Source organism: Protopterus annectens, chromosome 3.part0 (genome assembly GCF_019279795.1).
Source record: "Protopterus annectens isolate FY-2018-M chromosome 3.part0, PAN1.0, whole genome shotgun sequence".
NCBI lineage: Eukaryota > Metazoa > Chordata > Ceratodontiformes > Protopteridae > Protopterus > Protopterus annectens.
In genome coordinates this window covers 1,196,982,000-1,197,008,133 of record NC_056731.1, presented here as the reverse complement: position 1 = coordinate 1,197,008,133, position 26,134 = coordinate 1,196,982,000, and the positions used below count along the sequence as shown (strand labels likewise).

General features: G+C 39.2%; 1 protein-coding gene across 1 annotated transcript in view; it reads right to left on the bottom strand.

The window, feature by feature from the left end:
- DNAH5 (dynein axonemal heavy chain 5) overlaps positions 1–26,134 on the bottom strand; it is a 1,226,896-nt gene that overhangs the window by 748,093 nt on the left and 452,669 nt on the right. The window contains exon 16 of the mRNA XM_044065791.1: positions 6,959–7,112. Within this exon, the coding sequence (XP_043921726.1) occupies positions 6,959–7,112 (154 nt within the window). The remainder of the gene's footprint in view (positions 1–6,958; positions 7,113–26,134) is intronic.

Sequence of the window (26,134 nt, the reverse complement as noted above, 5' to 3'; positions counted from 1 at the left end):
GTCTTATTTTTAAAGCCTACATGCTTGCAAAAAAACCCTGTTTATAGCTTAAGGCATAGGTAACAATCCAGGCATTCACCCATGTAAAGTAAAAGAGAGAAAAAAATATCCTAATTCTACATATACTATAATCAGTTCACGTTTACACCCCTCACCTTCACAGTAGCCCAAGATCACAGCATGTGAACATTAAACTTGCTTCTGTCCAGCCTTTTTTCTTGTTATATAGTACAACCTACATTTTGTACATGTAAAAAAAGGAGTCTACATCAGACTGCTAAATGGCCACATCACTGACCGTCATCTTGTCAACAATGCAGGCTGTCAAACTCCCTCATGTGGGGGTCTGTGTCCCTACAACTCCCCAAACTAATACACAAACTCCAAAATTGCACTGCAGTGAGGTAATGGGCAAATTTCTGGATTCCAACCATAACACAATCTTAGAATGGTTTGACAGCTTGCATTGTCTTAGGGATGATGCGTTTGATAATGTGGCTGTTCAACAGTCTAACACAGACCCTTAAAAAAGTACTTGTTTACTATATCTTTAACACACACCACATTCACTAAAAAAACTCTCTCCACATTTAAAATACCTCTGACTACATACCACACAAAACTGTTTTACTGTATATAGGATGCAGTTTATATTACAAAATGTTTTATACAAATACTAATAGGAACAAAAATTGTTTTACTTACAGTTAGTTTCCCCCTTTTAGTGTCCTTCTAAACATTAATGATATAAAGTGGGGGTATATGCTTTACAGTCCACCCACAAGTTTAACAAAGTCAACAAAAGTCCAGTGTTCGTCAACCACATTCTCTTGCAAAGCATTATTTCACAAATGCAATAAGGTGCTTTATAGTAATCCATTTATTCACTAACTTTAAAGCTGCTGGTCTTCTTCCTGTCCATCTCTATCTCTCAATACAGACTCTGGTTCCAGTCCAAGGTACTGCTGATTCTTCTAATCAACTCCTGCTTTCTCTCTCAAGCATTTTCCTTTGGAACAGTGGAAAAGGTTTCACTGGCAACGTCTGCCTGTGAATCTTACCTTCAGAAGAATGAGAAGTAGAGTCCCATTCTGCTTGCTGACACAATTATTTTGTTGGAAAAAAAAACTTTTTTATTTCCTCCTTAGCCTGTACTACATCAAAAATTACTTTGATCCTCCAGGAAAAAACACTATGAAGACGTGCTGGATACAGCAGCTTGAATCTCATGCCCGCCTCACGACATTCCCTCCTTTACCTGGTGAACACTGAATAATCACTTTCTACAACACTTTGCTGTCTCCAATTTTTAAAACGTTACCCTTCTACCACAATGTTGTCAGAATCAACTCTTTCTGCTGTTATGACTGCATCTTTACTAAGATGGGTCTTAGCTGCTTCCTCATGGCCAGGTTCGGAGCATCTACTCAATGTGCCCTTTCAGTGAACACATTCTGCTGTGTAATACCAGTTGAGTTAATTATTTGTGATTTCATAAAATTAATAAAGTCTATTCCTTCCAGTTTCTCTGGTGCAGCAGAAAATCCCAGGTTTTCTCTGCATGCTCTGTCTTCTAACTCTACTATTTTTTTAAACCTTTCTTCTTGAGAAACCTCATTTCTAGACAGTGTTTTCTTCATATCCACCTCTGACTTCTGCAGTTTTCTCATTAAACCTGAAGTGCTAGTTAAAGCTTTCTAGCCTTTTGCTGTTTGAATTGATATATGCCTTCAATGTACCATTTATTTTAGTCCCCTCTGAGTAAATTTGATTTATTTTTTCCAATAGCTGAAGCTTGAACTGCTTTTTGCTGAATATCTGCGGAATCTTTCCCAGACAGGTTTTCCTCTTCACCTTTTCTGGTTGATTTTCTTTCAGGTTTTCCAGTTTCTTCTTTGCTTATATCCATGCAGTGTATTTACCAGCCAGTAACTGAATTTTACCAAAAAGGCACACCTTTTTTCTCAGTTTCTGTTTTTCACACTGGGAGAGCTTAAGTTATGCTGTTGATCAGTGTGCAGCCCTCTTGGAAGTCTTGGCGCCATAGCTATATAGCACAAAACACCAGACAGACTAATGGTTAGTGTGTAAACAGTGTAGCCAGTACACCAAAACTTCTCTTTGGGAAGCTTAAAAAGGCTTAAAAGCCTGAATAAACCTAACATGATATAATGCACCTTCAGTAATAAATTTAAAGAAATTAAAAAAAACACTACTGCCTCATGAGTTAATGTTTGCAGTAAACTATAAAACTATAGACTATAAAACTGTAGACCTAGCAGTAATTCATGGGACAAAATATACTATATGTGATGCCCCACCACTGGCAACAGTAATCAAAGAGCCTCAGTTCTCACCACTAGCACCAGTGGGGGATGTACATTGGGAGGATGACAGGTACACACAGACACACACACACACACAGACACACACACACACACACACACAGTATTTCCAGATGCAGCTCTCTGCACCCAGTAAAACTTCCCTTAAGAGCATACAAAGACCACAGTCAGTCCGGGGCTGGTTTCTCCCACTTTCTCTAGATCCCCAATAAGACTCCGCACTGGCATAGCTATAGGGTTGAGATCCCAGCTGAGTGGCTAAGCCAAGACCTTCAGCACCCTCTCTGTCCAGCCAGTGCTTCTTGTCCCTGCCCAAGTAGCTAACACACACTCTTTGAGGATTCGTTTATACACACATACACACACACACACACACACACACACACCTGGGAAAGGCTGGCACAGATTTACTAGCTATGCCCCCTTTTGCCCAGACTATAAGGCAGTTATCACTGCCACCAGCCAACTCATTATCAGCTACTTTAAGGCCCTCAAGAAAGAGTGTCCAGTCTTACCAGGTATTGTTACTATCAAAACAAATGGTAGTTTGACCAAGAGCAAGGCTATTACGAGTGGCCTACGCAGTGTCACCAAATAAATATGCAAGTGCTCTCAGAGCTTAAATATGTCTAGACAAACCAGCCACAATGGAAGGATTAAGTACATTTAATGATAAATAATAAAACAGCAAGAAAATACTAAATATACATTTACAGTAACATCAGAGTTCAAAATCACAGGAAATATTTAAAACAACATTACAGGACAGTCTCAAATAAATAAAGAAAAATATCTAAGTTAAGCTTTGCTATATTCATGACTATATCTAAGAGAATTAATATACAGTGGATATAAAAAGTATACACACCCCTGTTAAAATGCAAGGTTTTTATGATATAAAAAATGAGCCCACAATAAATAATTTCAAAACTTTTCCCACCTTTAATGTGGCCTATGACCTGTACAATGCAATTAAAAAACAAACAAATATGTTAGGGGAAAAATATAAAAAATAAAAAGCATACAATAAGTTGGTTGAATAAGTGTGCACAACCTTAAACTAATACTTTGCTGAAGCACCTTTTGATTTAATTCATATTCAAAACACTATAGCTAATATCTCTCCCAATGTGAGTATTAGAGCTGTTAATACTCCTTAATATAATACAATAATAAATATAATTTATAATAAATATAATATAATAATAAACCTTAACCCATATGCAGAATATCCACAGAGTCATGCAGAATGTTCACAGAAGTACACAGCATAAATGTTTTAGTAGTATTCAGTATGTGCAGTACAGAAGCAATCAGGCTATACATCCGATGGAAGACTGCATAATTTTAATGGTATAATGAATGCTTTCTGATAATAATGCTGATGTATCACTCAGGGGCAACAAAAGGGTCATGTGACTAGTACTTCACTAAAAGTATAGAAACCTAAGGCACAGAATACAGTAAAGCATTTGCAGTCAGTCACTTGCATTAGAGATTACAGTTGATATTTTAATAATAAATATTTTAAATAAATAATACCACTACATCAATTCCTTTCTGCCTTGCATTTACCTGCAATATAGTAGGTTGTAATATGTCGCAAAATTGAAGTGTAGGTGCTATAGTGTTCAGCTGTTTCAACGTATCAAAAATATTTCCCTGTTCTGTTACCAAAACCATCCTGCATCACTCTCCAGGAGCTTCCTTAACTGCATCGTTAAACTTAAAAATACATTTTATCATGCCTAGGAATTGCTTTGGATATGCTTTATCATGTGTGTTTTGTATTTATGATTGCTTTCATTTTATAAGATCTGGTTTCAGCCCTTCTGTGACAAGATATGGCTGAAGGCCAAAGTCCTTGAGTAAAGTTACACAACTCTGGGTTTGGGCTGTATTCAGTTTTAAGCCTTTCTGTCCCTTATTCCAATGTGGCCTGCCTGTGGGGAGCAAGAACCTCATCTAGCTTCTTGGGGATGGGCTCCACTGTCTCGGGTTCCTTCTGCACCTTCCAGGACACCAGGTGTATAAGGGCATGAGGAGGGAGATCTACCCAAGGCATGGATGGGACTACACCAAAGGACTGTAGAAATATTGACTGCACTGGAGATGGGGCTTTGGTGGTCTAGTCTTCATTCTGGTGAAGTAGCTTCGATAAGTCATTTAAGGAGACATCATCCTGCAGACACTTAGGTGATCCCTCTCCTTCTTTAAGGTCAGTATCTTCTGTGAGAGACTCCTCCGCAAAGTCAAGGTGTTTCCTCTCACACTTCCTCTTTTTTGAAACATCCCATTCTGACAAGGCCAGGGAGGAAGGGGAACAGTCAGGAAAGGTTCACTGACATAGGCTGCCAGACTGGTTACACATCACAGGCACTGATGAAAAGGGGAAAAAGACACTGGCTGAGGAAATCTGACCCTTCTCCTGAGAGGAAAACATCCTCTCTACAACATCAAGAGTCAAAATGGAATCTGGCCTCTCAGGTCTGAGGCTCCCAGAACATGATGGTCCCAGAAACAACTCTGAACCCAAGGGAGCTGCACCTAGTCTCAACACTGAGACTGACACTGAGCTGTCCAAAGCTGAAGCCCAGAGTGGAAGAAATTATCCCAAAGCAGGAACCATCGACCTCAACTCAGAAACTACTGCTCTGACACCACAGATCTGAGGACCTGAGAACCCCAAAAAGGTCGGAGTTGAAGCAACCAAGGAACAGATCAAAGCTGAAGATGGTCAAGCCACTGGTTCTGACTAGGAGGGTGTTAATGCAGCCAGCCCCACAGACCTTGGATCCGAAAGGGTCAAGGAAGGAAGCCAAAATGTTGGAGATAAAGGTTTCAGAACCAGACCCCAACCCATTATGGATAAGACTTAATTATATCTGTGTCTGCAAAAAGGACCTCACCAGCTGCGCCAAACTGGAAGTTTTAAGACTGCCCACTGACCTCAATGATCAGATGGGTGACACTATTGAGGGGAGCTTAGAAGATATTTTGAAAAAAAGACTCCATATGCCGGATCTGAGTTGGACAGACTCAGAACTGGGGTGGGGACAGGGAAGATTCTGCTGAATACTCCAGTGGGTGGACAACAAAAAGGGGGAAATTACCTGCCTGATGGGGCCTCTTTGACCAGGAAGGGGCTAAGGAGACTTGAAGCTGGAGACAAAGCCTTGCTAGACTTTGGTACTGATGTGGATCAGTTCAGAGAAGTTGGGGCTGATATCAGTGCCAAAGCAGCCATGGGACCTGAAATCCTTGGGACTGTCAGATCTGGCGAGTCAAAGGTGACAAAATCAGCAGAAGATGATGAAGAGAGTCTGTTGTGATCCCCTTTGGGAGATATGGAGTCCTGTTGTCAGCGCTTCTCAGACCCGTTATTCTCGAAAAACATCTGAACCTGATGAGTAAATCTTAAGCCAAGGACTGTTGATAGAATAAATATAGTTAATTTTATGTTATACATCTGATGAAGTAGCACCGCTACAAAAGCGCTTATGTCTTTGTTCTTAGTTGTCCTATATTAAAGGAAAGTTTTACTTGAAGTATCTGTTGCCCTTGGATCCTTACGTTTCTACTGTATATATATATATATATATATATATATATATATATATATATATATATAAGCGCACATCTGTGTGTGTGAATAGACAGGATTTAAGGGACGTATGTGTGTGTGCGTGTGTGTGTGTGTGTATGTGTGTGTGTGTGTGTGTGTGTGTGTGTGAATAGAAATGATTTAAGAGACCTAAATCCTTTGTGCTGACTACATAAAAGCTAGATTTACACTAGTTGTTTTGCTTTGCTGCTGTGGTAAGCTCTGAATGTACTATGTTCTGAAGACCTAATTGCCTGTGCTTCCATCTGTATGCTTTTGATGCTGACAGTCTGCTGTTATCTGAAGATGCTTACACAACTACCTGAATAGACTAGTATTCCTGGTTAATCCATTGCATGCAGGCACTTGGATCCAGGGGGTCTTAGTGGAATAAAAAATGGGTCTTAATGGATCTGCGTGTGTATGTATGTGATTACGTTTGCCAGCAGTTCTGGTCAAACCAAACTCAATTTATTTGCCAGGAAAACAACTCAAACCATGATAAATGGTGTTCTAGGCAGGGGACACAAGACTATCACTTCAACTCAAACAGGCAGTATTAAGTATAAACTTAAAATGAAAGCTACTTCAGTGGTTAGAAACTGGACAAAGCCTAGAGATGCAGTAATGTAAAGACATGAAAAGATAGTGGTTAATGGCCAACTGATGTTTAAAAAATTATAGGGATACAGATTGTCTTCTATATGATGATACATATTTTTTGTGCAGGTCATGACTGTGATTTTTATTTCTTCTACACCTGATTTCAACCAGGTGTTAAAGCTGACTGATTTCTGACTAGACTGTGCAACATATTCATGTGGCTGGCAGCCCCATATACAAATCATTGTCTGCACCTGGCAGTGTAGAAGCCCTGTATGCCACAAACTTCAACTGTCAGAGCTCTACTAGTTCTTTGAATGCACTTTATTGCTCAGATTCACAGAAATCCCAAATCTACTCACAGTTAAAAAACAGTCACTCATAAAAGTTTGACCGGGTACCCTACCTCTCCAGATGACAGCACATTGTTCAGATATTCAAGGAAGGATTCTTCTTTGATCTCATTGTCTGTGAAAATGAAGCTGATGCCTTTGCCTTGCTGACCTGCTGTCCTGTACAATGTCTTCAAGTCCTCCATTAGATTAGAAGCATTGTATGATCTACAGAAGTAGAAAAATCTGTTAGCAAGCACCTTACAGACACATCACAACCAATAGTTCATCTATTATACATAATTTGAAAACAAAAAAAACTTGAAAAGCTAAAATAAAAAAGGGACATGTTTTCTTGCCATACCTGAAGACCCCCACAAAACTCACACACACACACACACACACACACACACACACACACACACACACACAGATTTTGATGAAAGCACTTGCACAGCCCCGTATGCAATAAGGAGGGCTTCACAGATTTTGTAGTAATGATTTGACAGCAAGTACAATAGTGAACTCTGAGAGAGTAATAATCAAAAAAGTTCTATTTCTGTATTTATTCTGACATGAAGCTTGTGAGATAAATTCCTTTTAAAGCAGTTGAAGAACAAAAATAACCATTGTTATGAGTGGAGATTTGATCACATCTCTGTACAGTACATTTTTAACACACAAAATGAAACATACTTCATCTTACAACATATTCTATTATTGCATCAGCATCAAATACATTTCCTGCCTTTTAGAAGATGACACATTTCAGCAAGTCAGTCACCTAAAATAATTTGTAACAAAGTATTCTTAATGAACTAACTGCCACGTTTGTTCATGTTCCCTGTTTTTTTTTTTTTAGAAAAGGTGAACAATAGCATAAATCACTAAGATAAAATGCAGGGGACACTGTGAATTCTTCCAAACTGCACTTGAAAACCAACTCAGGGTTTAGTACAGGCTCTTGACACTTCCAAAACATCCATGTCCAAGGAAAAAGTAATCTGTCTTCCAGGCCTTCTTAGTTGGAGTCTTAGAGCAGAATTTTGCCAACTGATTGTTTAGAGAGGAGGCAAAATTAGCTATCTGAGCTGTTCCCAGATGGATCACATCTTGGGAGACCCTCTGATTCACTTTCCATTCCTGAGGGTTTGTCCTGGTCCTGTTCAACTTGTCTGCCATACATATTTGCTCAGATGGAATGTAAGATGCCTAAAGAGTAAGACTGTGCTAAAAAGATAAATTCCAGGCTAACATGGCTAGTCAGAGAGTAAGATCTAGTTCTCCCTTGTGATAAAAAACACAGATCAGATGAGTGTAATTGTAAATAAACAATACAAGAAAACTGTGAAAAACTAAAACATACAGATCAAGTATGTTCTAGTAAAAAGTAGTCTAATGAAGAATGACAAGTAAGCTTATCATGAAATAAATATGAAATACATTTGAAAACATGAAACGGAGCTGATAGCTTCTTCAGTGTTAAATAATAAAGGAAGTAAGTCATTTAATATGTATTAGTCTGATAATAAAATAACTTATATTGACATTAATATATGGGAAGCAGTACTGATTAGTTCTAGAAACATTTTCATTCAGTGTGTGGATCAGATTATGACTATAGTGTGCTATGAAAAGCAAGTACCACCATTAAGCTGTAGTGAGGAAAGCTGGTCCTGCATTATGTAGGAGGAACAAGACGCAGAATCTTGTCTTAAAATGAAATTAATAAAATATGCAAGTCAGAATATGTCAAATTAATTTAAATTGATACAAAATATGCTGGAAAATGCAAGCTGAAGTCTTTTGAGAGAAGGTACTCAAACTACAGGGCATGAAGCCAGCCATTCTGGTGAGTCTGAATATTTCTCTAATATTCTGTAAGAGTTATCCCACTGTTATTTGCAATGAAACATAGATAATGAAAAGTTTTGAAGCAGTAAAACAGGAAATAGTGCAAGGGTTGAACTTACCATTCCAGCAGTAAAGGAGGATGACAAAGTGCAGTTGTGGACACTTACCATAAATGTAGATGTTCGAGTGTATTCACTGTTGCAGTCATTACATTTGGGTAATCTGCTGGCAGCTTGCCCTCAGTCGGCCTGAATAACAGAGTCTTGGGTCCTGCATCGGTTGCTGTCTCCTCTTCCATGATGTCAGGTCGTCAAGGGTATAAAACATGCAGCTGATGCCATTTTAATCAGTTCTTCTTGCCCCAGATGTCAGGTGCCCCCCAAATGGGGAGCAAAAAAAAATATATATATATAAACTGCAAATATATAAATGCACTTTAGAAACATAAAATTTACCTTTAACTAAAAGCAAATACACCAAAAAGGCTTCTGAGTATGGTGAAGGAAAGAAAAGGTATAGAAAGGGGGCTGGCGGGTGGGTAATCCAGATTGCAACAATGAATACACTCGAACATCTACATTTATGGTAAGTGTACACAACTGTACTATGTTCTTCGTGTTTCACTGCTGCAGTCATTACATTTGGGTAGAATCCCAAAGCTATGGAAGGGAGGATGGAACTACATGGCATTAGGAGCAGCTATAAGGCCCTGCAGGACTGCAGTGGCAAAGCCTGCCCTGGATTTAGAGAAGAGAGGTAAATGATAATGCTTTGTGAATGTACGAACTGAGCTCCAAGTAGCAGCTTCTAGAATGTCTCTGGTAGGCACCCCTCTGAGAAAAACTGCTGAAGTTGAGGCAGCCCTGGTGGAATGGGATCTGATCCCCTTGGGCACAGGTTTACCATGGTGCAAGTAGCAGAAACTAATGCAATGGCTTATCCATTTAGAAATAGCCTGCTCTGATATAGCCTTCCCCTCTGATCCTGCAGCAAATGCTACCAGTAGTTGCTCAGACTTTCTTAGAGATTTTGTCCTGTTTAAGAGGAATCTTATTTGCCTGTGTACATCCAATGAATGCAGAATCCGCTCCCCCTTGTTCTGCAGATTTGGGAAAAAGGTTGGCAGGTGAATGGTCTGGTTAAGAGCCACACTGGATACCACCTTAGGCATAAACAAAGGATTGGTCCTGAGGGCCACCCTGTCCTGGTAAAAAATAATGAAAGGCTCCACTGCCATGAGAGCCTGTAGTTCTGAAACCCTTCTAGCTGAAGTGACTGCCAAAAGAAAAGCTGTCTTCCAAGAAAGAAATTTTATATCCGCATTAGCTGCTGGTTCAAAAGGAGGCAGGGTGAGTTTTCCAGCACAAACTTGAGGTCCCATGCAGGAGTTTGTGCTCTCCTAGGAGGACTTAAAATGTTGGCCCCTCTGAGGTACTGTTTTAGCAGGGAATGAGAAAAGAGGGGAGGCTCTGTGTTGTAATGAGCCAAGATGGCAGAGGCATGGATTTTTATTGAAGAAAAAGATAGGCCCTTGTCAAGCATCTCAGTTAAGTATTGTAAAATCTGAGGAATATTGGGCTTTGCTGTGTCTATTCCTTGTGCTTGGTTCCAAGCACAGAATCTCTTCCATTTATCAGCATAAGATTTTGTAGTACTAAGCCTTCTGGCTTCCAAAATGACATCCATCACACGTTTACTGAGATGTGGTTGGTAAAATTAGTTGATTAGCCATGCTGCAAGATTCAGAGTTTGAAGCTGAGTGTGCAGAATTTGATAGTTCTGCTGAGGCAGTAGGTGAGGTGTTTGAGGCAAGTACCACGGAGGAAGGTGTGACATATTCCTTAGAAGCGGGTACCAGTGTTGGCAAGGCCGGTCCAGAGAAATTAGAATCATTTTTGTTTTTTCCTGTCTGACTTTTAGTAAGACCTTGGAGAGTAGAGGCAGAGGGGGAAAGGTATAGACTGATAGGTTTTTTCAGCTGAAGGATAGAGCATCCACTTTCCATGCTTTTTTGTGATGAGTTCTTGTGCAGAATTTGTCCAACTGATAGTTTTGGTGACAGGCAAATGGATCTATGTCTGGGCTTCCCCACTTCTGTGTTAACATGCTGAAGATTTGTGGATCCAGTTTCCATTCGTGCGGGTCCATAAGATTTCTCCTTAGGTCGTCTGCCAGAGTATTTTGCTTTCCTGGCAGGAATTGAGCTTGAAGATGTATTTGGTAAGTCAAGGCTGTGTTCCACAAGGCCATGGCTAGTCTGCAAAGGGGGTGGGAATGGGTACCCCCCCTGCTTGTTTATGTACCATATTAACTGTTGTGTTGTCCATCTTTATCAGTAGTTGTCCTGGATGAAGTAAGTCCTTAAAAACTGTCAGAGCATTCTGAACAGCTAGCATTTCTTTCTGGTTGATATGTAGATGCATTTGGTTTGGGCTCCATTTGCCCTGAATGCATCTCCCTGACAGGTGGGCCCCCCCAAGCATAGTCTGATGCATCTGTAGTTAGGGTTTGAGTGGCAGGGGGTAGAGTACATGACAGTCCCTTATTTTGGTGACATGTCTCTGCCCACCAAAGCAACTCCTGTTGCAGGCAGGGAATGACAGGAATCATTGTTTCCAGGCTGTGACAATGTTGACTCCATAAGCTTTTTAGGTACCATTGAAGTTTCCTCATATGCAGTCTCGCATATGGAATTAGTAGAATGCAGGATGCCATGAACCCCAAAGCCTGCAGAATTTGTCTTGCAGATAACTGGGGGTTTTTGCCATTTGTTTGAAGTATGTTGTCAATTGCATTTGTTTGTCTGGGCATGAGGTAAGCCATCTGGGCAGTTGTATTCAAGCTTGCACCCAGGAATGTAATTATTTGAGAGGGTACCAGTTGTGATTTCTTTTAGTTTATGGTGTACCCTAGGTATGCTAGAAGCCTTTTTACAAATGCCAGATGTTGAAGAAGAGTGTCCTTGTCCTCTGCCTGAATGAGACAATCATCCAGATAATGAAAAATGTGAATGTTTCTTTGTCTGCAGAATGTAATTACTGGTGCCAGGCACTTTGTAAAGACCCTGGGCACAGTAGATAAGCCAAAGGGCAGTGCAGAGAACTGGTAATGCAAAAAGCCTGCTTTGAAGCGGAGGTATCTTCTGCAAGATTCCCTTATTGGGATATGCAGGTATGCCTCTTTTAAGTCTAGAGTTACCAACCAGGCATTCTTGCCTAGCATAGGCAGTAGCTGTTGTAAAGTCAGCATTTTGAATTTTGGAATGTCCAGGAATGTGTTCAGAATTGATAAGTCCAGTATTGGATGCCATGATTTGTCTTTTCTGGGTACCAGGAAAAATATTGAATAAAATCCTTGTCCTTTTTCCTTTTCTGGTACTGGTTGAATAGCCCCCATATCCATGAGGGACATGACTTGTTTCTGGGCCTCTGCCAACTGATTTTGTGGCAGATTTGGCCATCCATTTGGAATTGGCAAAGTGTAGAAATTAAATATGTACCCCTGGGACATTATGTTTAATACCCACTTGTCCTGGGTAATTAACTGCCAATTTTGAGCGTGAAGTGATAGTTTTCCTCCCAAGGGGGCTGTCAAAAGATAAGTTCTTGGATATAGTAGAGGAAAGTCATTGAGACTGCTTACTGTATTGTTGTGCTTTACCACCTCCAGATTTGGAGGTGGAGGCACTCCATTGTTTTGACGTGTAAGATCCCTGTGATTGATATCTGGAGCCTTTGGAGCACCTGGGTTTTCCTTGAGTGGCTCTGTTGGACACAGGAAATGACCAATTCTTAACAGGCCAGTGCCTACTGAACCTGGGTGGCTGCACTTGCAAGAAATCTTTTACAGTTTGCATAGATTTAGCTTTGTCTTCCATTTTCTTTAAAACCTCTTCTGCCTTATTACCAAACAGACTATCATGCTGTAAAGGGGCATCCAACAATTCAGCTTTAACATGATCAGGCAGATTTTGCTCCTTGAGCCAGGTATGCCTTCTCACAGATCCAGTTACAGCAGCCCTGCAAGAGGCCTCCACGGAATCAAAACCAGATTGCAAAGTATGCTTTCCAACCTGTTCTGCTGAATGCAATAAATCCTGTAACTCTTTATTTTCCACACAATCAGAAATCAACATAATTTTCTGTTTCAGTAAGCCCATAACATGCTGTTGTTATTTAAGCATATGAAACTGGTAGTTTAAAGCCCTGATTGCCAAAGTTGCAGACGTATAAACCTTCTTACTCCATCTATCCAGTGCCCTGGAATCTCTATCAGAAGGGGTAGGATTTTTGGCTGTAGAAGCCTTAACACCCTTGGGACCCTGAGAAATAGTCTCAAGATCAGCAGCAGGATTTTTGAAAATAAATTTGTGGGAGTTAGGAACCCTGTAATATCTGTCTGGCTTACTAGGACCCGGAGGAAGGGAATCAGGAGCCATGCTTGATTCTGAGAACACATCATCAACAATGTCTAATACAGGAGGTATTGCCAAAGGCCTATGCTGAGGAAGAAAAAGAAAATCCCTAAGCCTCTTTTTTGATTCAGAGGAGTCTTGATTCTCCCAGTGAAAATGTTCCCTTAAAGTATGCAAGTCTCTCCAAAAGAGTAATCCTCAGGAGGAGATGCGGATGGGATGGATTCCTCTGCATCAGAATCCTCATAAGGTGGAATAGAAAATTCCTAATCAGAAGACGAATCAGAAGAAATGGAAACTTAATCTGAAGATTCATAATCAGTGCCTTGCCTAGGCCTCTTAGCGGGGGGGGGGTTGGGGGGTTGGGAACCCCTGATCAAGGTAATTAAATCCTCAGCCATTTTGATAATTTGTTTTTTAGGCATAGGGGCCTGAGCACGTGGCTCATGCGTCATTTTATTAGACATAGAAGTCGGTTTTGACCTTGTTTTTGTTGATGGCGTCGGTTTAATATAAACATGTTGAGGCCTGAAAACACCCTCAGATGTCGGTGCCTGCTCAGCGGCTCCGGACCCATACAAGGGAGAGACATCCGCGGGTTCAATACTTTGTGAATCTCGCAGCATACCGGACTCCAAATGGGTCTCAGTAGAGGCCTCCGACTCAAAAGTAGTCGGTATCAGAGGCTGCGAAAGCACCTCACTGAGTAACAGCGACTGGCTTAGGAGAAGCTTCGTCGTCGGTTTTGGACCTCAACTGTCTGTCTCTGTCTTTTTCCTTGCGTTTTTTGTGAACTCCGGTAGTCGGATTGCTAACCGATGACATTTCAGGGTAGTTGAATCTTGAACCAAAATATTTAGAAGCAAAAATATACAGACGCTTAATAGTGCGTTGGTTAAATTTAGCACAAAACCGACAGCGAGGCACGTTGTGATCAGGGCCTAGGCAAGGAATACAGTACAAATGAAAATCCTTACGAGGTATTTGCTTCCCACAAGTAATGCAATTATTAACTTTTACTGACATCAGTAAGGAGCAAGAAAAAGTTTCCCCAATGGGGTACTTGGCGTTAGTTTGAAGACTTCGGTTCTGAAACTCGAAAATGAAAATTTCAGGAGTCGGCCGACCGGCACTTTGTGAACTGCTTCTGCTTCGGGCACCGCACGGCAAGAAAGGCTGATTAAAATGGTGTCGGCTGCATGTTTTATACCCCTGACGACCTGACGTCATGGAAGAGGAGACAGCAACTGATGCAGGACCAAGACTTTGTTATTCAGGTTGACTAAGGGCAACTTGCCAGCAGATTACCCTAATGTAATGACTACAACAGTGAAACACGAAGAACATCTGTATGGTGATTGCAAGCTGACTGTAAACCAATCTGCTAGTAGGAAATACAGTGGATATAGAAAGTGTACACACCCATGTTAAAATGCCAGGTTTTTGTGATATAAAAATGAGACCACAATAAAACATTTCTAAAGTTTTCTCACCTTTAATGTGACCTATAACCTGTACAATTCAATTGAAAAGCAAACAAATCTGTTAGGGAAAAAATATAAAAAATAGAAACGTGCAACACACTGGTTGCATAAGTGTGCATACCCTTAAACTAATACTTTGTTGAAGCACCTTTTGATTTTAACAGGGGTGAGTACATGTTTTATATCCACTGTATATTCAGTACTAAGAGTATAGATAATGACCATGCTGAGTGAAGGAATTGTATTCTGTAAAACTATTTTGTGTACAATGGGCATTCTAAGAAATGTGCAATTATAAACATACACAGAAGTTTCATTAGTAAAGATACAGTTCTGCACCTTCTATTTTCTAAATAACTATGGAAGCCTGTTAAAATATTTATATGTAGTAGAGTACTGTAGATGTCAGTGGAAATAGTGAGAGACAGCACATCAGTAACTTCCCAGAAAATTATTTCAATGACTTCAAGAATGTAGTCTTACAAGTTAAAAAAATCAAACCATGAATTTGGCAAGTCGCAGAGAGAATATTGATATATGTGCTGGATATAAAAGGAATTTGTCTTCCAAATGAGAAGGTGAAAGCATCTCATTAGTATTCCCCTCAACTAATCAGAAAGCACTACAAGCATTCTTTAGCTTGCAGAACTACAAAGAAAAATTTGTACATTACTAGAGTATAGTACTGACACCTTTATAAAGGATGATAAAGTAGAAAATAGTTATCATTCTGTAGAAACTAAGAAAGGCAGCATTAGAAAAGTGTGTTTTGGTACAATCCTGTTACTGAAAAAATGAAGACTCTGGCATCTAAAAGTCTGTGTGATTCCTGCTACATGATAAGTGAATGTATGAAGAATGTGTATCTTTTTACACGGTATAAAAATAAATAGACAAGTACAGCTACACCCATAGGAGCTTCCAGATGAATGTCAGAACAGAGTGACAATTTACTTTAGGAGGTCTAGCCAAGAATTGTCTGTTCATACTTGTGCTGAATACATGTTCAAAATGTTTGAAAGTGGCACCAGAAGCTAGAATGGAATCTGAAGTGAATGTTACCTTATCCTGAATGGAATATGCACTACCACTGATTACCCTTCATTCACCATGCAGCACATATTTACTTATAGGCAGCTGTTATTAAAGTATAGCTATATCTCCTTGATTCGATTCAGGAAACCACATCTTTTTACTGCAAAAATGACTGCTCGCTACTATAAAAAGCATATTGAGTATATAACATACTTTAACAAATGTCATTGCTTCAAGGATATTGGTTATTTGGATTTCATTTGTGTTCGACTTATATAACTGGAGGTTTGAATATAATGGCATTTGACTGTCTACTAACTTCCTGTACTATCCAACCTGTTTTAATTTTATTATTATTATTAGAATTATGTTTATTTAGAACGCTTTTTATTGAAATTGGCTTTGTGGCTTTCTCTGTGGTTCAGTCACATTCCTCAATGAACTGAGCTGTCCAAGGTGCTGAAGTACTGTCGATTGCATAATGATTGGTTCCCACTGGATGTTGGGATTGTTGACGTCCCACCTTTTTACTTTTCAAGTAAAAAAATAAATTAAAAAAAAAAGATTTTTTTTTAAATAAAGAATGCTTTTTATTCAATCACTCTAAAAAGTAAAAAAAATAAGGAAAAAGCGTGAAAACTCTTCAAAAGAAAAACAGACAAGTTGATTTCAGAAAAGCATTCGAGGTTGGTTTTGTTGATTTCTGCTACTTCTTTGGTATGTCATTGCCAGAATCAGTAAAACCACCCTTGATTGCTTTTCTGAAATCAGTTTGTCTGTGTTTCTTTTGCAAAGTTTTCACTCTTTTTTTCCTTATTTTTTACTTTTTAAGAGTGACTGAGTAAAAGCATTCTCTATTAAAAAAATCTTTTTTTTACTTATATTTTGTAGATTATTGCATTTTATTTAGAGTTTGGCATTTAAATTTGTTTCTTTTTCATCTATAAATTGAACGTATTTTATTTAATACATTTTAAACATATCACCAAGTTTAATTTTCTTGTTTAAATTTATCGGTTATATAATGTGCTTTGTGATACAGCACTACAATAAAAGTTGAGTTTAGTGGAGTGAAACCCTAATTATTCTTTCAATTAAAATTTATTGACTTACAATGCAGTTGTTTGCATTACCACTACATTAAATTTATGTATGACATTTAATTTGTAAATGTACATTTCACCCACTCATTTGTTTTGTCTCTCCTACTATGTTCAGCTCTTAGTTAGATCTTTAGCCAGGGTCATGGCTTAAAGGATCCTGGGACAGTTTGCTTACCATGTTTAAAAAAAAAAAAATATATATATATATATATATATATATATATATATATAAAAGTGTGTGTGTGTATAAATATATATATATATGGATCTAGGACATTTGATCAAAAGGTCAAACGTCCGAATCCATAACCACCGAACAAACTTTAACGAAGTGCTTTCATCGAAAAAGCACTTTCATTAAAGCGTGTTAATAAAAAAAAAAAAAAAAAAAAAAAAAAAATTAACGTTTCTGCAGGAGGGCTTCGCCCCCACAACTCCCCTACTTTAATATTCTCACTCAGTGACCGCACTACAGTTGGGGAAAAGGGAATTTTCCCTTATCCACACCGTAGTATGGCCTCGGCAACAGGCATACGTACGCAAAAGTGCTTCTTCTGTGAAAAGCACTTTTGCGTAAGTATGCTCGCCCTTAATGGATTTGGACGTTTGATCTTTCGATCAAACGTCCTAGATCCATATATATATATATCCATATATATATATATATATATATATATATATATATATATATATATATATATATTTATTCACACACACACACACACACACACACACATCTCTAGATACATATATTTTGCTTACCTTGTTTAAAAAATATATGTATCTATATTTATCAACATATATCTATGGGTCTACACAGACTTACACAAACACACACACGTATATATATATATATATATATATATATATATATATATATATATATATATATACATACACACATACGTGTGTATATATACATATACAAGAAATTAAGTCAAAAATATTAATTAACAGATTAAAAAGATAGTTTGTGGTTTACTATTTACTAGAATATATTCCTAGATAATGGCACTCCTAACAGCCAGAAGTTTTTTTTCATTTTTTTTTCTGTAACACAAATGTAATTGCCCATTCAATTATTATACAATAAAGGCTTGGTTCTATTGAAAAATGTGCAGTCTGACTGGATAACCCAATCAGCCTGCACATTGTAAATCCACGATATTACAACAGAAACGATTCTGGTGTATGAACTGATATTCAGTTGTACGTACCTCCATCCCGAAGCTGCAAAATGTCTTAAAACAGTTCAACAAAGAAGCTAATATCAACAGTGGTATGTAGAAACTGCTGTTTCCCTGTTGTTTAAAAAAAGTTTAATATTTAAAAACATGCATGCTGATTGGCCAATCCAGTCAGTATGCTATCTGTAAAACTGAGTTCACCCCAGAAAAACTCCACTTTCTCTGTATTGCTAACTGAAGCAACTAAACTATGGAGAAAAAAAGATCTTTCTCAGGCCAATAAACTGCTCAGTAGATTAGAACATATTATTAAAAATAAAGCTCGTCTGTCAATGTCTCCAGTCTGAATAACTTAACAAAAAAGATTATAAAGCAATGTTCTGTGCATGCACAGTACATATTTACAATACCTTAGACTATCAGAAACTGGAGAACAGCATTAAAGCCCAGACTTTTTTTATTAAATATCATTGTATAATATCGATAATCCACTCCTACGTGTAGGTATATCAGGATTTACCTACAGTTAGTTTTGTTTAATCATTTAACCTTCATGCTCACAATCACACCACACCAACTGTGGGTAAAATCCTACTCTGCCACACACAGTTGTCAATTGCAGCTTAATTATACAAGGGCATCATGCTATAAATGGGTTACATAAAGATTTATTCAGAAATTTAAGGCTAAAATGAAAAAAAGGCAAATACAGCATTAGGAGTGAAAGACAGTTTTGTTATTTTTTTCCCTACAGTTCAGAATTACACTTTTCTGTATTATGGCTCAGTTTCCTGAAACGCTACTCCTTAAAAGGCACATCCACACTAGATTGGCCCTAATCAACCATACACGGAAGCTACTGTAAAACAGAAACAGTACTTACAGATCATAATAAGTATGCAAAGGACATGCATTTTAAGAAGTCGTAACTTTGAGATACAGCACAGAAGTGCCAACGTGTAATCCAGGAGTTTGAAAGAAATGGGCAGGCCTAGTTTCTTTTCATACTGAAGGGATAGACAAAAGTATCACTTACAGGAGACACAGTGATCAATTAAGGTCCAAACAAAAGAGATGTCAATCATAATCCTGATGGACAATATCCAAATACCCAAAAAAAGAGATGCCAATCATAATCCTGACGGACGATATCCAAATACAGAAAACAAGGACAATGACAAGGAAAGCCAAATTTACTGTGGAAATGAGAAGGGTACTTTAAGAATGACTCTGTTACTGAACAGTCAGAAAGAAGTTTCAGAGACACATGGGCCCCCGCCAGAACTGGTCCTAAATTGAGATGACTGGAAAAGAGCTACAGTGGTCTTCCACATCCTCTGGAATGACAATTTGGAAGGGGGGATGCTGTATCAGACAGACACAGATGAAAGGATCTAGTATTGTGGTAAGTACATAACTACAGTGTCCTATTCATCCTATCCACCTGATCTGACTGATGGGTCAGAATCACAAGCTATTAATAAACTTGGGAATTACGATAAGAGATCCTTGAGCACAGTAGCTCCAAATGAAACCTTAGACCTCAAAATCAAATACAGTTTGTAATGTCTGGCAACAGTATATAATACAGGCCAAGTTGCCACAGCAGAGATGTCATAAATTGAAGAATACTTAAAGAAGGGTGGAGAAATGGCAATATACCTAGCAAAATAAGCTTTTTGTTTGATGGAAAGGTTCAATTGTACATAAAATACACAAAATAAATACAATTAAATAGCCACATAGAAAGAGAGACTTTTGAAACTTTAGCTCCCAGCCACTTTCTGGTGAAGAAAATGAGAAGCTGAGAATCCTCCCTAAATGATTTAGCTTTGTGAAGATAAAATCTTAATTGTCTGTGAATATGTAGGGTGTGTAGAATATATTCCTCCTTATTGGAATGATTCAGAAAAATAAACTTGTAAATGGATAGGTCACTTTACATATGTGTCTGATGTCCCATGGGGAATAATGGGATGAATTTGTGTGAAGTGACACCCTACCCTTATGAAAAAAAACAAGTATTATAGATAAGAGGTTAAAGCTTGCAAGTTTAAAACTCTTCTAGCTGAAGACTGAACTAGAAAAATAGTTGACCAGGAATTATTTTTCAGTGGGGTGGATAACGCTGGCTCTAAAGAAGTCTTAGTTAAAGCTTACTAAATAAAATTAAGGTCTCAAGGAGGAACAGGCTGTCTGATTGAAGGATGGAAGAAAAATGTGCCTTTCACAAAAGCTTTATGAAACTTGTGACAAGCAAAGGAATGGGAATTTACACCATTATAAAACTCTGATATGGCACCTAACTGAACTTTGATGGCAGAATCCTGGAGCTTGAATCAAACACGTGAGTAAGGAATAAAAATATGTCCACAACAGAAAGGATCTATTCCTTGAGAGGCCACCCAGATGAAGGACATGGATAATACTGTGAGACAAAGAAAGGTCCTTGGCCATTATTGGAACTGGAGAAACCATGAGGTTAACTTCAGGTTGTATAAGCATGGATAAGATGACCTGGGCAGAAAAAAACTTTTGTGGTATCTAAGAGCCATGGGGGGGGGGGTTCCCCTGATGTGAGGCTTCAGCAGGGGAAACAATTTTGCCTGGGCCAATACAGCACAATGAGGATTACAGTGGCTTTGCATATTGTTGCTTTCTGTAAAAACCTTTACGTGAGGGCAGGAGGGGGGAAGGCATTAAAAGAATCTGATGAATTACTGCCTGATTAGAGTATCTATCAGTGACTGTCCCTATGGAGAAATCAGAGCAAATAAGTTATTACAATTTGTACTGGTTAAGGAGGCAAGGAGGTCACAGCAAGGCTGGCTCCAGCAGCTGAAAATCTGCTGAGCTACCAATAGACTGAAAGATCACTCATGAGGTTTCAAAACAGATCTGGTGAGCTCATTGGCAAGGTGGACAAATCTCTCAGAAATATTAATTTCTATCTGAAAGTGAGGTGAAGATCACCCACTGGCACAATGTCATAGCTTCTCATTATAACGGGTAGGATCTGGTTCCAACCTACTAACTGATACTACAGTCAGCAGCAAAGCTTGGGTGGGGCAAATGGGGTAACTGTTCAGGTGCAAAATATTTGGGGGGTGTGATTAGATAATCCTAACAGCTCTTTAATACATACTGTTTTTTAAAAGCTGGTATTACATTTGTTGTCAAACCTGAGCTCCATAGCACTGCGTGTGAAATCTAAATTGTAGCAATTACTTGTTGCATTGTAGCAAGCAGTTTGCTACAGTTTAAAATTTTAAAAAGATTGCTTTACTTTCTTTCTTTTTTAGTTAAATCAGAGTGCTGTAGCACTCCATGTGTGTTCTAAACTTTAGCACCTGCTTGTTATATTTTCAGCAGGCAGTTTGCTACTGTTTGTAAAAAAAAAAAAATCTTTTTTTTTTTTTAATAATTAAATGTGAGGGATGACAGTAAGGGAAAAGAGACAAGACCTGATTGGCTCCTGAATTACAGGCGCTCCATGTACTTGATTGCAGACTTTTTTTTTTTTTTTTACACTGGGGTAGGAGGAAGGGGGTATGTATCTGGCCAGATGGTTGGAGTGCCAGTAGAAGGAGCAGACTTTTTTTGCAGCTGAGGGGGTAGGGCACTAGTTTGTAGGATCAGCACTGGGTGCTGATGGAGCCAGCTATGCATCTTATGACAGACATGTTGTTGGTTTGGAATGAAATCACTCCTGGAGACAAGAAGTCATGTAGTCCCTCATCTCCAGGATAGTGATGTGAAGGTTGACCTCTTATTGACTCAAAACACCTTAGACCATCCTCCCCAGAAAATGCTCCCCCACCCCCACCCCAGAAAGGAGGCATCCATGGTTACCACTGATGTGGGAAGTGGCACATCAAAGGGTTTTCCAGAAAGAATGAAGGGGAAGTCAGCCACCATTTTAAATAAGCTTTGCACAGATGATTATTATCAGAGCAGAAAAATAAGTCTGAATCTTGAGACCATTGTGCTCTCAGAAAACATTGAAGAATTCTCATTTGAAACCAGGTAAAGTGCACCATGACTATGGAGGAAACCACAATATCTATGACTTGAACAACTAGGATTGCTGGTGGAGGAGTGAAACAAAGAGAAGTTCATATTGAATTGTTTAAGATTTGAATCCTCTCTGGAGGAAGGGATGCTATGCACTTTGTTGTGTCCAGGTGCCATCCTATGAAGTGAAATGCCTGAGATGGTTGAATGCTTGATTTTTCATAGTTTATAGAAATGGCCAAAGACAGAGACAAATCTGAAGCAAGTACACTCTGTCTTTGAGCAAGGACTTTCTCATTGCGGCTGCAAGGAGCAAGTCATCTAAATATGGAAAAATACAAATCCCCCCTGAGTCACGTATGAGCTGTGATCACCATGTACTTGAAAACCCAGAGGACTTTGATGAGACCAAAGGGCAGGACCCTGAATTAAAAGTAACTGGCACCTAGATGGAAGCATAAGTATCTCCTGGAGGCCTTGGCTCTTAATGATTTGGGATAAGCATCCTGGAGATCTATAAAGGGCATCCAGTCACTTGCCTGAAGCAAAGGTAAAATCATTTACACCATGACCATTCGAACAGGGTCTTTGTTACATATGTGTTTAGGCCAGTGAGGTCTGCAATTGGCCTGTGGTCCTTGTTTTTCTTTGGAACCAAAAAGAATCTTCAGTAGTATCCTAACCCTCTCTGATCTGGGTAGGACCTCCCTTTTTAGCTCTTTTTTTTCTTCCAGACACTTTTTCTTGACAGGATGGAGCATCTGGAAGTGGCAAACATGCTGTGAGGTGTGATGAGAAAAGAGAAGTGCTTAGCCTCTAGCTACTATTCTTCAGATCCATGAATCCTATGTGATGGTCATCCATGCAGGACAGTAGATGGATAAATGACACCAAACTTCCTCCAAGGGCAGCAATCAGGAAGCCCTTTAGGTTTAGTTGGGTTGCCTGTCAGATTAAGGTCCATGATATCACTGGTTCTCCTGACTTCCTTGACCTATGGGGTCTGTAGTCATTAAAAGGGCTGCCTTTGCTAAGACTGCCCCTTTTAGAAGTGGAACAAAAGGGCTGATACCAGGTTTTGCTAAACCATACAGATTTGTACCCATTTTGGTTCTTATTGTAAGATCTTTGCAGGGTCTCAAACTTGACTGCTAAGGCAGATAATGTCATTTCATCTAGGTTTTCAAGGAAGCTAAAGCTTGCTCCTCTGCATCCCTTTGAAAGTGATTTTTATGGGTAGTATAGTTCAAAGTCCTGAGGATGAAGGTGCCTGAAGCAAACACCCAGTTTCCCATCCTGTTCAAGGCCCTAGACTCGTTGGGTGGGTGGACAGTGGATGTATCTTCTGTCAGTTCTTTGCTGTAGCAGTATCCACAATAGGAGTGTCATCCAGAAGAACAGTGTTTCCTTAGCTGTCTGCCCTTGGGATGTCTAAGAGTTTTGTATATTAGGCAAGGAATGGATTCTGAAGAGTCTGGTTCATGACATGCCTTCCTGGTGGTCAAGCGAATGAGGTGATCAGCAGAAAGTCCATCCAAAAACGTACAGGGTGGCAAGTGATAGAGAGGAGGAAAGGGTTTCTTCTTCCTGAGAGGCTGGATTGCTGTCACAGATCCCCTTTCTCACATTAATTCAAGGATCTCACAAAATGTGGTTTCTTTGGGAGGGGGTTGAGAGGAACTCTCATGATCATCTGAATCAGTGCTCAATGTGACAGATTTTACAGGGGAGTCAATGTGCTTCCTTCTTGTACAACCTTTCTTAAACTGTCAGGAAGGGTAAGTTCACTTCCAAAGAGGACCTGACCAGATTTTGTGACTGGCTCTGACCCTGGGAAGCATGGAAATGCTGAAATAGAGGAAAGTAGGTGTCCTGGGATGTCACAGACATTGAAGAAGCCTGTCATTTTGTTCTTGGAGCAGCTATAATCCTCTTCCTATCCTTGAAAGCCAACTCCATATCTGCTCCATATCTGCTGGATTCAAGAAGCTGCCTTGTAGTTTTGGGGATACAGGGAAAAAACAAAGAAAATAGCCCTGAGATTGACAGGGTAGAGAGCCTCAAAGAGTGGAGTGGTGATTCTCAGACATGAAAAAGGGAATGATATGAGATGGATATGAGGATGGTGCCAGAACAGACATCTAAACACCAGTCAACCCTTAGAGAGCCAACATCTGATTAATGTGTTGGCTCCAAGATCACTGGTATCAAAGCATGGACTGGTAAAGGAGCAAAGATGGAAAAGGAAGGACCAGCCCTATAGACTCTCAGGACACTGGGGAATGGAATAACACCTACTTCCATCTGGATCTTTAAAAATGCCACCATCATTATACACTCTCATACAAAATCTGAAGTACTCCAAAAGGACCTGAAGGAGTGCAACAATGACACAGAAGGAGGTTAAGAAGATAAGAGAGAGTGTTACCTCTTGTAATTGTTATCGGAGCTGAAGATTGGGTCAGCATCAGAGAGGGAGCTGACTCTAATTTAGTTCTCTTTGGATCTGATGAAGCAGCCACATCATCAGCTTTTCTCTTCTGATCTACTAATTGAACGTGGATCACCTAGGCCATAGTTAGGACTTCCATTTCTCTGGACCACTGCTCTGGCTCAATGCCAGAGTTAAGATGTCTACATGTGAGAAGTGATGTTAACTGAGCAAGTAAGGCAAATGCTGCTGTATTTACTCAGTTTAATATTTAATTTTTTTTCACATTTACATTTTTTTTTAACTGAGCTCCAAGTAATTGGTCTCCAACCTGTGAGCAAGTCAGGAATGTTACCCTCATGATGAATCCCCCTAGCAATAGCATTCAAGTGCACCACTGCTGTTTGGATAAATATTATTGCAAATCTCAAAATAAAGCCCAAAATCCCCTTGTCTCACCAAGAGGGAACACTACAGAAGGAGGAAGGTTTTGCTACTGCTCCCTTGCAGTAGGGTTAGGAGGGTGGCCTAATGGTTAAGGTGTTTGCCTTGCAAGCACAAGGTGCAGGGTTTGAGTCTCATAAGGGATAATTGGCTAGGCTTAAAATGGCTCACAAGGGCAGTTAGCTTAGTACTAATCTATGAACCTAACCTATGAACCTATGCAGCCAAGGATCTAAGACAAAGTTAGCCCTCGTCCTGTTCCTGTCATGTTTCTTCTTGTCTTCCCTTTTTTTTTTTTTTACTCTTAAGTACTGGAAAGAACAGTAATTCACAAAGCTCCCTATGGCAGCAAACCTGTCAAAGAGCGAAAGGCACTGAGGACTTTCTCTCAAAAGCACCCCATGCTAAGGAGAAATGCCAAGTAAAATGGCATGTCCTCTTAATAGAGTTCACCCCAAGACAGAACAAAAATTGCTTTGACAAGTCCCTGTCAGTAATCTGCCTCCTATACTTCCACTTGTACTTAAAACACTCAAACTATAGGAAAAACAATAATATATGTAGACCAAAGAGCTAAAATAGGCTTGCCCAGTGGTACTTGAACTTATGCTAATAATTACATGACTGCAAGAAAGATGACAAAATGGATATTCTTTTTATTAAGAGGCAGATATTTCAGTCAATAAACATCCAAAGGGAGTCTCATCACTGAATTGGTTGGAAGCTTTTGTCATTTATGTGAAATGATTTCACAAGGTAAGGATTACCTTTATGAATAGTACACAGCCTGTCTGCTACTCTCACTATGGAATAGCTTAAGGTCCTGTCTGTGCATCTGGGAATCATCTGCTTAGCAATATATGGGGCAGAAAATGTCAACTATTAGTTCTACAATTCAGTTCTTTTTTTGAGGATTTCTCATGAACAACAGTTGCTGTCATATCACCAGGTTTTTATACCAACCTCTGGTACATTAAGCAACTAATATTATCTTAGAAATCCATAACATCCCTAAAACCCAGCTAATATCTGTTTAAACTCTGTGTTGTTGCAATGTGTACATCTTTTAAAATATATCACAATAAGCCTGGATATATAGCACAAAAGGATAAAACCATGATTGCAAGCCAGATAATGCAAATTTGATAGTGGCTCTAAGGTACATAAATAGCTGCACAGAGGAAGATGGGAGTGAACAGTCAGTGCTTGCTCATCGATCAGCACCATGCAAGTAGACTAGGACTGGGGACATGACCTTAGCCATCCCAAGCTGGTGATGATAGC